The sequence below is a fragment of the Suricata suricatta genome, chromosome 15, assembly GCF_006229205.1.
Source record: "Suricata suricatta isolate VVHF042 chromosome 15, meerkat_22Aug2017_6uvM2_HiC, whole genome shotgun sequence".
Classification (NCBI taxonomy): Eukaryota; Metazoa; Chordata; class Mammalia; order Carnivora; family Herpestidae; genus Suricata; species Suricata suricatta.
The window spans coordinates 10,997,698-11,010,665 of NC_043714.1; the positions used below are offsets into that span (position 1 = coordinate 10,997,698).

The 12,968-nt window shown below is 38.5% G+C and overlaps 1 protein-coding gene across 1 annotated transcript in view; it reads left to right on the forward strand.

Annotated features, from left to right (window-relative positions):
• RAB2A (RAB2A, member RAS oncogene family) overlaps window positions 1-12,968 on the forward strand; it is an 81,648-nt gene that overhangs the window by 45,509 nt on the left and 23,171 nt on the right. The window contains exons 4-5 of the mRNA XM_029923385.1: window positions 4,827-4,909; window positions 5,303-5,395. Coding sequence (XP_029779245.1) covers window positions 4,827-4,909; window positions 5,303-5,395 — 176 coding nt within the window. The remainder of the gene's footprint in view (window positions 1-4,826; window positions 4,910-5,302; window positions 5,396-12,968) is intronic.

Below are 12,968 nucleotides of genomic sequence, written 5' to 3' on the forward strand. Positions count from 1 at the left end.
TGGCAAGATTTCATTCTTTTTGTCGCCAAGTCATATTCCTTTGTATATGCATACCACATCTTCTTTTTCCATTCACCCTTTCAGTTGCCTTCCCAGTATATCTAAAAATTGATTTCTCTTCCAAAATTTGTAGTGTAGATGTTTTAAGTCCATGTTTCTTCTCAACTTCCCTCAAAATATTTTAAATTTATATTTTTTCCATCAAACAATATATTGAAACTAGTATTATTGGTTCATATGCAAAGTCATGTACAGTCTACATGCTAAAAATTTCAGTACCTTTTTAGCAAATTGCAGGCATTTTGGGGGCCTTTCTAAAATTTGTCATTTTATACTCAACTTCTTACCAAAAACAAGGGGTGGTTTTGCAGATCAGCGCAGAGGTAAGGATGGATGGCCAGAATGCAGTGGGCCAGGGAAAGAGCCCGGCCTCCGCCTCTCCTCTCCGCTCCCATCCCACCCACCCTGGGGCTAGAGAGGCTTTTGCCTCCTTTGGAGCTATCGTCACCCTTCTCTTGAACAACTCTGGGGTTGGGAAATACCTTAGACATTTCATTCTACTCGCATATTTACCTCTTACCTGTGGTCTCCAGTTTCTCTTATATGGCAGTATTAAAAGAATCTGAAATTCTCTCTTTTTATTTTTGTAAATATTCTTAATTTTTTAAAGAACTTAACATTGCTGTACTTTTTATATATTCATGACCATGTTTCTCTTCTCAGAATAATCTACTTTCATTTCTGTAGGAAACTCTCTTTAAGAGCTTTAACTAGTGCAGGTTGACTTTCTCTGTGCCCTTGCTGTGGAGACTGAGTCAGCCTAAAAGCCACTTTGACTTTTACTAACATAATTGTCATCCAAAACAGAAGTCTGGTCATGCATGTAGATTTCAAAATCTTTTTCCTTAATGACAGTAGTTCCTTGATCACAGGTCTAGATTTTTTAAGTTGAGTCTGTTAAGTACCTGAGATTTCATTCTTGGGCTTGGACAACTTACTTGGCTACTTAGAAATCCTTTTTTCCTTCTTTTTGGTGCTTGGCTGAGTTCTATAGAGCTGGGATTGTTAGATAAGGACTAACAGTGAAAGCAGAGGTATTTTTCTAATAGTGATTCTCAGAAATCTTATTTTTTTAACTTTATCAGCCCTTTGGGATCAATCAGGATAACCTAATTTGAGAGCCTACTATATATACTTCAGTGTTCTGACTTAGTGTGTCCCTCAGGGAGAAGTAGAGAGGAAACAAGACCAGCATTTGAGCAGTGTGTACCTTGTATGTAATCAATATTACTAGAACCAGATGATCACACGGGCATGCTCTTGGGTGTGTGAAGGGAAATGGGTAACTGCGGGCTGTGGTAGACAAGCTTCCTAGCACTGTGAGCGAATCAGGAGGTTTGCACTGGCCCTCGTCGGGAATGGAAACGGCCGGTGGGGCAAAGCAGTTCTTCAGGCAGAGTTACACAGGCACAAAAGCAGGACTATTTAGAAGACAGACAGAGTACCAGTAGGAAAAAAAAATTGGCTGTATGTTCAAGACTTTTATTGAATAAGAAGATACCATTCTAGAGAAACAGATCAGATTCCCAAGAGCTTAAGACTTGAATTCAGGATATTTAGGAATTTTTGAGCAGTAGCTTAATGTTTGTAAAGTTATATGTTATAGAGGTAACAAGAGAGGAGGAATTAAGTTCCCGGCCTGGTTACAAAAATTGTTGGCAGCAGAAAGGCACATGGAGAAGCCTATTTGGGGGATATTTATCTGGCAACTGGAAGTCACTTTTAAAGGTATGCGCTACGGGCACCTGGCTGACTCAGTTGATAAAACATGCACCCTTGGTCTTGGGGTCATGAGTTCAAGCCCCACATCGGCGGGTGGGTAGACTGCACTTAAAATTAATACATGAATAAATAAATGGGTGAAAGAATCAAGTCTATTTGATGTGGCAATCCTCACATGGGAAACCAAGGTCTGTACAGAGTCTTTTCCACAGATGTCCTGTGACTCTGTTCACGTACTAAGCATCACTGAAAACGAGCATGCCCCTTATCTGGCAAGGCTGACTTGCTCGGTTCTACTTTTTTGCCTATCTGGGTATCTTGCTGATTTTTAACGGAACTCACACAGCTATATTGGAAGCTGATACGCTTATGGCCACTCCTAACCAGGATGTTTTGGTGCCAGTCATCCAATTTCCAGTTTCATTAAATGCTTTTTCTTTTAACACCTTTAGCTACTCTTAGGAATTCCTCTACAAATAATACTATATCCTGTTCAGTTTCAAGCTTCTAAAATTTCTTTAAGCCAACACCTTATATTGAAGAGGATCAAAGATAACATCTATATTTCCTAAGTTGACATTCATTTTTGTGTAAAACATTACAGGTTAATCATCATTTGGTCAGGTTATACTAATGTATAATTTTTTTTAATGTTTATTCATTTATTTTGAGAGAGAACATGAGCAGGGGAGGGACAGAGAGAGGGGGAGTGAGAAAATCCCAAGCAGGTTCCGCACTGTCAATACAGAGCCCAATGTGGGGCTCAAACCCATGAAGCGTCAAATTCATGACCTAAGCCAAAATTAGGAGTGGGACGCTTAAGCAGCCGAGCCACCCAGGTTCCCCTCTTAATGTATTTTTTAAAAACTAGATTACTTTGTTTTGATATGTTCAAGATAATCACTGGGCAAGCTTTATGCAGATAGTTGTTTAACATGTTGTGAGTAGTTCGGAAGCCATAGTGAAAAACAACAAAACTTCAACGGGGCAAGATTTATTTCAAAGCTGCCGGTGCCATTAACAGGTCAGACCAGGGTGTAGAGTGCCTCTCTTACCAGTCAGGTCTCAAGAATTTGAATGCTTCTGAATACTGACCTTTGCTTATTATCAAGTAATCTAGATTTTAAGACCTATAGCTATGTTCATAGTCCTCACTTGGGATTTGGGGGGCTTTATTTGCTTGAGTTTCTGTGTAATTTGTAATGGTAAGCAAAACCAGACTGAGTGGATTCAGTATAAAGTGATGCTTTATAGACAAAATTCCATATCATAACATTTGTTTTTGGTAAAACAATATAGGAAGAGTGTGTTTTTCTTCTTTCTAAAAATCTGTTTTCCCTTTTACTAAAAATCTGTTTTGTATTATTTACCAAGATTCCTTCGTTGGCATATATATAATTCACAGTGAAACGACTCTTAAAAATGTAGTCCTTAGTTTTCCCATGCTAAGTGGATGAAAAAGAAATTCCCATAATGCTTACATTTTGAACTTGGATTTGAAAGCACTTCTTCGGAAAGATATATCTTAATAAATTATATAAAAACAATTTGAAATAATTTTGTGTTTCCAGCTAGGATCTTCTAATGTTTTAACCTCAAACTGTATGAATTGACTTGGCTATTTGTACAATTCTTTAATGTTCTGAGTATTCAGTTTAGCATAAGACATTATTCTAAAAGTGCCGGAATTGCTCGCAAGTTACCAAGAGAGGGTCTCCTTTTTAGTGGTCACACAGGAGAGGTTACTTTTACTGAATCTGAGCGTGTTAGGATTTACCGATGTCCCCTTACTTAGGTGAAACAGAGTAATGACCACTTGTGTACTTGATTAAGACATTAGGTTTCCTTCTTCAGTTTGAAAGGCTTTCTCTGCGTGCCTGCTGTGTGCCTGCTGTGTGTCAGACCCGGGGCGAGGCCCTGGGAGCGGGGGAGCACCGGGGGGCAGGTGGAGTGCCGTGGAGTGCCGGGGCCAGGAAGACCAGGAACGGCAGGGCTGAGTGTTAGGACCAGGCAGAACTTGAGCTGTGTGACTTCGGAGGGTGGGAAAGATTCAGTAGTTCGATTGGAAGGGAAGAACTCAGCACATGAACATGAATATTTTTCAGGTTAGTCGATTTTCAATACAAAAACTGTGAAAACTGGCTTTGTGTTTCTTTACCTTACTTACCTATTTTTTCTTAAAAGGTAGAAAAGTGATTAAAAATGTAAAAGTATTTTTGATGAAACTCTCCCACTTTTAAACTCTGAGGCGATCCCATACATCCCTCAGTGCCGCCCGTAAAAGAGAGAAATGGACTAATTTTGCATCATCTCTGAAATCTGTGTTCACAAGTGGATAAAAGATGACTTTTACGTCCTGTTGCTTTTTGACAAGCCTTGTATATCAAATACAGAGAAAGTTGATTAAGTGTGGAGAAAAAATTATATAAATTAAATTCAGAACCATTTTCTGTTTTTCATAATAAAATGATGGCTCAAAGAATTCCATCTAATGACTGTTGAAAGCTCACTGCAGTTTATGATATAACTGATAAAATCTGCATCCTTGGCCTTCCAACAACCTTTACACCAGCAGATGGTGGGCGTAAAGATGTCATTCATCATTTATTTACAATGGACTTTATTTATTCTAGTGTCAACAGCTGCCCCAGGGAGTGGGTTATTGAATTCAAATGTGAAGCTCTGGGTTATTTGCTTCCTTTCAAATTTGTCTTCAGAGCTTAGTTGCTAGGAGTCCATTCTGTGTTCTAATAATGATTCATGTATTGTGAAGCCATTCAGTAAATTGGGTTGTCAGGGATTGCCAAAAAAGGTTTAGAGGTCTTGTTGGGGGCGGTTGTGGGGGGGGGCGGGAGGGGGGGATGTGTCTGGTTGACTTGAGCAATAGTGGTAGTATTTTGTGACTGTCTCCTAAGACTGGTGAAGTTAGGTTTTCTTTTCCTTTACCTGCTCATTCCCTACCTGCCCGTATTCTGTATAGGAGTAAAAAGAAAATGTAGAAGAAGCTGATTAAAGAAAACTCTCAACCTTTTGTTTCCTCACAGGCAGGGCAAGAGTCCTTTCGGTCCATCACACGGTCATATTACAGAGGTGCGGCAGGGGCCCTACTAGTGTATGATATTACAAGGTGAGAACTTGGAAATGTGTCCGTCCGTTTGGTCCGTGCAGAGACTTTAAATAAATACGGCTGCCCGTTCTAAAAGTGTGCTTTTGCCTTTGTGCTCTGGCCGTTTGACTTGAAAACTTACGTGTCTTTAATTAAATTTAAATTTACTACAGAAATCTGCAACTAAATTGTTTTCTTATATAAACACCTAAATTAATCAAGTTGGTAATATTATTTATATGTTGGAATTTCCTAAAGCGAGATTACATTTAGTTTCCAGATACTGTACTTGAGATCTGTTTCTTATTACGTAAGTGGATATGGCTAAAAATAGTTACCTTTAATGGAATATATGCTGTTTGTTGCTAGGGGAAACACTTTGAAAACAGCAATCAGATTTTCTCTTGTTTTTAGGAGAGATACATTCAACCACTTGACAACCTGGTTAGAAGATGCCCGCCAGCATTCCAATTCCAACATGGTCATTATGCTTATTGGAAACAAAAGGTAAACGGATTATTCTAAGCTTCTTTGCATTCATGTGAAGACTGGATGGCAGTTTATGTGACGACTGCTATAGTGCTTATCTTCTCCGTGTGTCCGAATGCAAGTTACTGGTTTCTTTTTTTTTTTTTTTTTTAATGTTTTATTTATTTTTTGAGACAGAGAGAGATAGAGCATGAGAGGGGGAGGGTCAGAGAGAGAAGGAGACACAGAACCAGAAACAGGCTCCAGGCTCTGAGCTGACTGTCAGCACAGAGCCTGACTCGGGGCTTGAACCCACGAATGTGAGATCTGACCTGAGCCGAAGCCGGAGGCTTAACCGACTGAGCCACCCAGGTGCCCCAGTTACTGGTTTCTTAAAGTACGAAAGTTTGAAAATCCTAAGATGATTCTTTCAGTTTTAAAATAACAGATGATGAGGTTTGTTGGAAATCATCATCATTATTACTAGAACTAGTTTTTATTGAAAAGTACACTTTAAATAATAATCTGAAGGAAGTTCCATCTGATTAGCATTTGAAATAAAACACACTGATTTTTTGGGAAGTAGGTCACTGTTAAATACTATCCAACTTATTTTAAATGCTGCACAGTAGATGTAACAGTATGCTTAGAGTTCGGAAAAATATTTTTTCTTTGTATCTACTTGATCTCCCAACTCTAAGCTAGTTACCATGATCTTCCTAAATTTCCTATATTAGGTGATTACTTTCTTATATGTAGAGTCCTTCAGTCAAAATAAAACAAACCTAAATAAATGGAGAGATATACTATATCAGTGGTTAGAAAACCAGTATCTTTTGAGAGGGCAGGTCTTCCCACATTGACCTAAAGATTCATTGTAATCCCAATCAAAGTTCTCTAGGCCTTTTTTTAGGAAGGTAGAAATTAACAAGCTGATTTAAAATGTGTGTGAAAATGCAAAGGTCATAGAATAGTCAACGTTGGGGGACCCACTTGTGTCACTGTACTGATTCCAAGATTTATTATAAAAGTACTTGGGGCGCCTGGGTGGCTCAGTCGGTTAAGCCTCCGACTTCGGCTCAGGTCAGATCTCACGTTTGTGGGTTCAAGTCCCGCATCAGGCTCTGTGCTGACAGCTAGCTCAGAGCCTGGAGCCTGCTTCCGGTTCTGTGTCTCCTTCTTTCTCTGCCCCTCCCCCTCTCATGCTCTGTCTCTGTCTGTATAAAAAATAAATAAAACATTAAAAAAAAAAAGTACTATAGTCAGTTTAGTCTGGTACTCACACGGACAGACACGTATCAGTGCACAAGAGTGAGAAGTGCAGAAGTAGATTGACACCTGCATCGGCAGTAGCATTTTGACAAGAGTGCCACACAGTTCAGTGGGGGAAAGCATCACATGGTGATGAAACATCAGATAACCATCTAGCAAAGAAAAAGAGAGAGAAGCTTGACCCTTACCTTACACCTTGTACAGAAATTAACTGGGAGTGGGGGGCAACCGGGTGGCTGAGTCTGACTCTTGATTCTGACTCCGACCATGATCTCACAGTTGGTGGGTTCAAGCCCCATGTTGGGCTCTGCACTATCAGTGCAGATCCTACTTGGGATTCCCTTTCTCTACCCCTCCCCTCCTGGTGCACATGCACATGTGTTCTCTCTCTCGTAAAATAAATAAATAAACATTTTTAAAAAATTAATGGAAGACGGGGCACCTGGGTGACTCCATCGGTTCATTGTTCGACTTTGGCTCAGGTCATGATTTCACAGTTCATGAATTTGAGCTCCACATCAGTCTCTGTGCTGACAGCTCAGAGCCTGAAGCCTGCTTCAGATTCTGTGCCTCCTTCTCTGTCTGCGCCTCCCCTGCTCGCATTCTGTCTCCCTCTCTCTCAAAAATAAATAAACATTAAAAAATTAAACAAAAATTAACTAGAAGTGGATCATAAACTTAAATGTAAGATAAAAATATTTCAGAATTCTAGAAGAAAATACAGAAATTTCGTGACTCTGGTTTTGTTCAACCTATTTTAAATGGTACAGAAAACATAAAAGGGAAAGAAACAACTATGTATTTGACCCTTGTGAACAATGTACAGTCAGAAATTCGATTTCCCAACTACTTAACTGCTAATAGCCTACTATTGACTGTAAGCCTTACTGATAGCAAATAGTTGATTAACACGTATTTTATATATTTTATGTCTTAAATACTGTATTCCTACAATAAAATAAACTAGAGAAGAGATAATTACTAAGAAAATCATAATGAAGAAAAATGTGTTTGCAGTACTATACTGTATTTATTAAAAAAAATTCACGTGTAAATGGACCCTTATAGTTCAACCCCATGTTGTTCAAGGATCAACTCAACAAAATTGAAAACTTTTGCTCTTCAAAAGACATTTTCAGGGCACTTGGGTGGATTAGTCGGTTAAACAGCCAACTTTGGCTCAGGTCATGATCTCACAGTTCACGAGTCTGAGCACCACATCGGGCTCTCTGCTGTTAGCGCAGAGCCTGCTTCTCTCTCTGCCCCTCCCTGCTCGCTCGCTCGCTCGCTCGCTCTCTCTCTCTCTCTCTCTCTCTCAAAAATAAACATTTAAAAAATAAATAAAACGTTTTAAAGACAGTTTCAAAAATGAAAGGCAAGCTGCAAGCTAGGAGAAAATATTAACCTATAAAACATATATCAGTAAAATATACGTATCTAGACTATATGAAGACTTGTTAAAATTTGTTATTAAAAAGACAACCCAGTTTTTTTAAAAGCAAAAGATCTGAACCGGCACTTCACTGAAGAAGACATATGGTTGGCAAGTAAACAAATAAAAAATATTCAACACCACTAATCATGGGGGAAATGCAAATTAAAACCTCAATGATATATCAGGGTGCCTGGGTGGCTCATTCAGTTAAGTGTCCAACTTCGGGTCAGGTCATGATCTCATGGTTTGAGTTCGAGCCCCATGTCAGGCTCTGTGCTGACAGCTCAGAGCCTGGAGCCTGCTTCAGATTCTGTGTCTCCCTCTCTCTCTGCCTTCCCCTCCACTCATGCTCACTCACTCTCTTTCAAATATAAACAGACATTAAAAAATCTCAAGGATTTATCATTACACTCTCATTAAAATTGCTAAAATTAAAAGATGAGCATAAAAAAATAAAAAATAAAAAGATGAGCATAACAAGTATTGGCATGAATGTAGAGGAACTGAAACTCGCATACTGCAGGTGGGAATGTAAAATGATACAGATAGCCAGTTGCAAAATAATTTGGTAGTTTCTCTAGAAAGTAAATATGCATCCAACAAAACACCAAGGCATGCCTTTTGTAGGTATTTACCCAACGTAAACATGTTTTTGTAGGGCCACACAAATATTCTAGCAGCTTTATTTATAATAGCCCCAAAGTAGAAACAACCACATTTCAAATAATAAGTGAATGGATAAATTGTGATATAATTCTACAATGGAATACCACTCAGCAATAAAGAAGAATGAGCCATTGATACATGCAACAAAGTGGATGAGTCGCCAAATAATTTGCTCAGGGGCGCCTCAGGGGCTCAAGTCGGTTGAGCCTCAGACTTCAGCTGAGGTTGTGATCTCGCAGTTCATGGGTTCGAAAACCGCGTTGGGCTCTGTGCTGACAGCTCGGAGCCCAGAGCCTGCTTCAGAGTCGGTCTGTCTCTCTCACTCTCTCTCTCTGCCCCTTCCCTGCGCTCACACTGTCTCTCTCTCTCAAATATAAACATTTTAAAAAAGTAATTATTAATGCTGTATAAAAAAACCCCAAAATGAAGACCTATAATTATATAAATAATATTAGTGAAGACATATATTTATATAAAATCCTGGAAAATGCAGAAAGCAGGTCATGAGTTTCCTAGGATAAAGTGGAAGGAAAGGATGGATTATGGGGGGCCGGTGTGTGAGGGACCTTCAGAGAGGTGAATGGCTTCATGGTAAACATGTCAACCTGTCAAACTCATTTTATATTAAGTGTGCAGTTTCTTTTATGTCAATTTTACTACAATAAAGTTGTAAAAAAAAAAAAAACCAAACAGCAAATAGCATTATACTAGGTAGATTTAATTTTAGAAAAAAATTTTTTAATAGAAATCAAGGTTTGCTGTTAAGAGAAAATATTTACTTAAGTGATATTTCAAATATAAAAGGCCAATTATTATTTTTTGTGACTAGAACTAGTGTCTTATCATCTTGGCCTTTACCCAGGACCTTTTGTCATGATTCTTTCTTCATTTAAATTATCTCACTAAACGTTTTAAGATTCAGGCTTTTAGGGAAACTTCAGTCCTTGGAATATGGAAGTATTCTTACTACCATTCAGTGGTGAAGAGAAGAATTTTGGAGAATAAAGAGTATTTTCATACTTAAATCTTACCAGTGTTTTCTTTGTGTCTCAAATATAGTGGATGGCCACTTCCTGATGGCTTCAATTTTGTTCCTGCCCATGAGGAGCTTATAGTCTAACTGTGAAAAGGAAAAGCGTATTACATACAAGAGGTGTTTCTAATGATTATAGATGGGTGGCCCTTATAACTAAAAGTATAATAGCTATGGAAAGACATTTTAAGGAAGAAACTAGGAGAAAGACACCAAGAATGTATGACATGCAAAGAGTGAAGAGGAATGAGCAGAGATAAATGAGGTAATTATTATTAGATGAGGTGAATTGGGATAGACATGGAAACAGGGAATAGGCCATTTTTGAATTAGATGAGTTAAGCAGTAGGGAGCCAGTGAAGGGATTTGAGAAGGGCAGTGACCTAGTCAGAGTGACAGATGACACAGATTTTTCTAACTGTGGCGTTTTAAATTGGTTACTACACAAGAAATAGGAAGCAGAGTCTGCAAAGGTGAAAAATTCTTAATAGTGAAGGATTATAATACAAACCCTAAACAGAAAGGGGGCGTGAATTAGGAAAATGGTTTAGGAGAGAAGGATAGTTAAGTAATGAGATGATTGCGAATGAAGAGTCAAAGACAGCAGTATGATTTTTATGCCTAGAAAACTGAAGAAACGAAGGGTGTGATAAGATCATGCATTCTTTTATGTTTCCTTTTTTTTTTTTTTTTTTTTTTTTAAAGTCAGCTCCTTGCCCAATGTGAGGCTTGAACTCATGACCCTGAGATCAGGAGTCAGATGCTCTACTGACTCAGCCAGCCAGGTGCCCCAAAAGATCATTTAAATATGGCATATGCTTAAAACAGGACAAAGCGTACTTGAGGGAAAAGGTATTTTCCTGAAGATTTTGTGTAATTCAAAGCTAATATGCCCTTAAGAACGATTGTCAGATAAGGGGGCTGAATTCCGGGAACATGTTTCCATATCACTGTTGCTGTTATTTTCTTCCCATTTTTTATGCCTACGAGAATGTAAGCTCCATGAGGCCAGGGGTTTTGGATGTTTTCCTGTTTTGTTGAATGGTCTGTCCCCAAATGTAGGCACACAGGAGGCCTTCAGATTATAGTTGGGTAGTTAACTCTGCTGTAATATTTGTGCACTTAGTCTGCCTTCCTTCTTTGTTCTCATCTTACACTAATACTTCATAGCAGGAGCGTCTAAATCAACAGTAGGACGTATCCTTGTGGTTCCCTTTGTAATATTCTATATCAAACTTGCTAACATTTCAGATATTTAGGAATGTTTTTTTGAGCACTTGGCACCACTGGACACTAAGATGACATTTTGTAAATTGTAAATTATTTTTAAAGTGTAACAACTGTGAAAGTTACAGAATCACTCAGAAGTTTCAATTATGTAAACACTGGTGACTGATAATGACCCGAGTGACAACTTTGTAAACATAATTGACAGCTTATTCTGGTCAGCCAGCTTTAAAGGTATCCGGTTCCTGGTGAATTTTGTAAAGGTGAAATGGTGACATTACTTTAACATTAGATACATGAGACTCTACTATCTTTGTTTTATCTCTAATTTGTGTGATGTAAATTTGCATAAAATACTAATTCTTTACTGCACACTCGGTAAAAATTGAATGGGAAAATGATCCTCAAAATACAGCAGATAAAAAAAGGCAAAATACAACAGTGGCATGAGCATTTTCCAGTAGGAAGAAATAGACAATAATACAGGAGTAATCTAGAATTATGTTCACCAAGATGTTAATTACCTGTGGAAAGTGAAATTATGGGTAGTTTTATTCTTTGTATTTTTCCATATTTGACAAAAAGTTCTTCAATCAGTTGTTACCAGGAAAAGTAATCCTTGTATAACACAGAGATCTGGATGGAATCCCTCTACCAGCTCTTCCGAGAACATGAACTTGGATGCTGTACTTCACCTCTTTGTTCCTCGGTTTCCTCCTCTGTTAAGTGGATGGATTGAGACAATGCATGTAGAACACTTCACACAGTACCAAGCTCGTTCTGTGTTACTCTTACCGTCCAATAGGAAGGAAATGGTTCAGTGAATTGTGGTGGGATAGTACTCATCACTAAAAGTTGTCCTCGTGGAGAAGAGGTAATGATACAGGCAGCAAGCGTGCGTGCACAAGAGTGGGGCACGAACTGGCAGCTACACCGTGGTGCTGCACACGTGTGAGAAAGGTCACTTTGGAGTTGAAAAACAGGACTCAGAAGAAAGAAATTCTTAAGTCGATTAGGATGATGCCTTACTTAACACAGGCACCTTCCACCTCTTCTGGCTCCTGATTCTGCTAACTGCTCTCCACATTTACGACTCCGTGACACCATTGTCTTTACTCAGTAGTATTGTCCCTCACCCACAATATACCTCTTTTGCCCGACTTGTTCATTTATACATCCCAAGCGCTTAGTAAAATTCTTGGCCTATAAAAGACATTCAGTAAACACTTGTTGAATGAAGGAATGATTTCCTTTTCTTGGATCGTTCAGCATTTCTAATTTAATAATAATAGGCATTTATGAAGTTAATACTGAACTAAAGGAGAATTGAACATAAATGTGCGGTACCCATCACATTCTTCAGAGTGGCAGATATTAACAAGTACGAATTTATCACGTGTTGCTGAGGGTTGTGATCCAATGGGAACTTTCAAATGCTGCTTCCAAGACTATAAATTATACAACATTTTTGGAAAGTAGCTTTGTACTAAGTATATATTCAAGTGCAAAGGCTTTTGGGCGTTTTGATTTGACTTCAAATAAATGCACTTTATATCCTGCCCTAGTACACAAATTACATGCATACCTATATAAAAAACAGATTCCATGAAACAGTGGGTGATACTCTGATATTTTCTGTTTTATTCCTTACTATTCACTGAGTCATGGCACAGTTTGAAAAATACTACTTTTGAAAAGTTTTGGCACATATACACCAAAAAGTGTAAAAATTTTTATATAGCATTGTTTATAATAATGAAAAATTATAAATAACTGTCAAATGGAAAATTAAAAAATAATTGTATTGGGGCATCTCGGTGTCTTATTCAGTTAAGCATCTGACTTCAGCTCAGGTGGTGATCTCACAGTTCATGAGTTCAAGCCCCGCATCAGGCTCAGTGCTGACAGCTCAGAGCCTGGATCCTGCTTCTGATTCTGTGTCTCCTTCTCTCTCTGCATCTCCCCCCCACACACTCTGT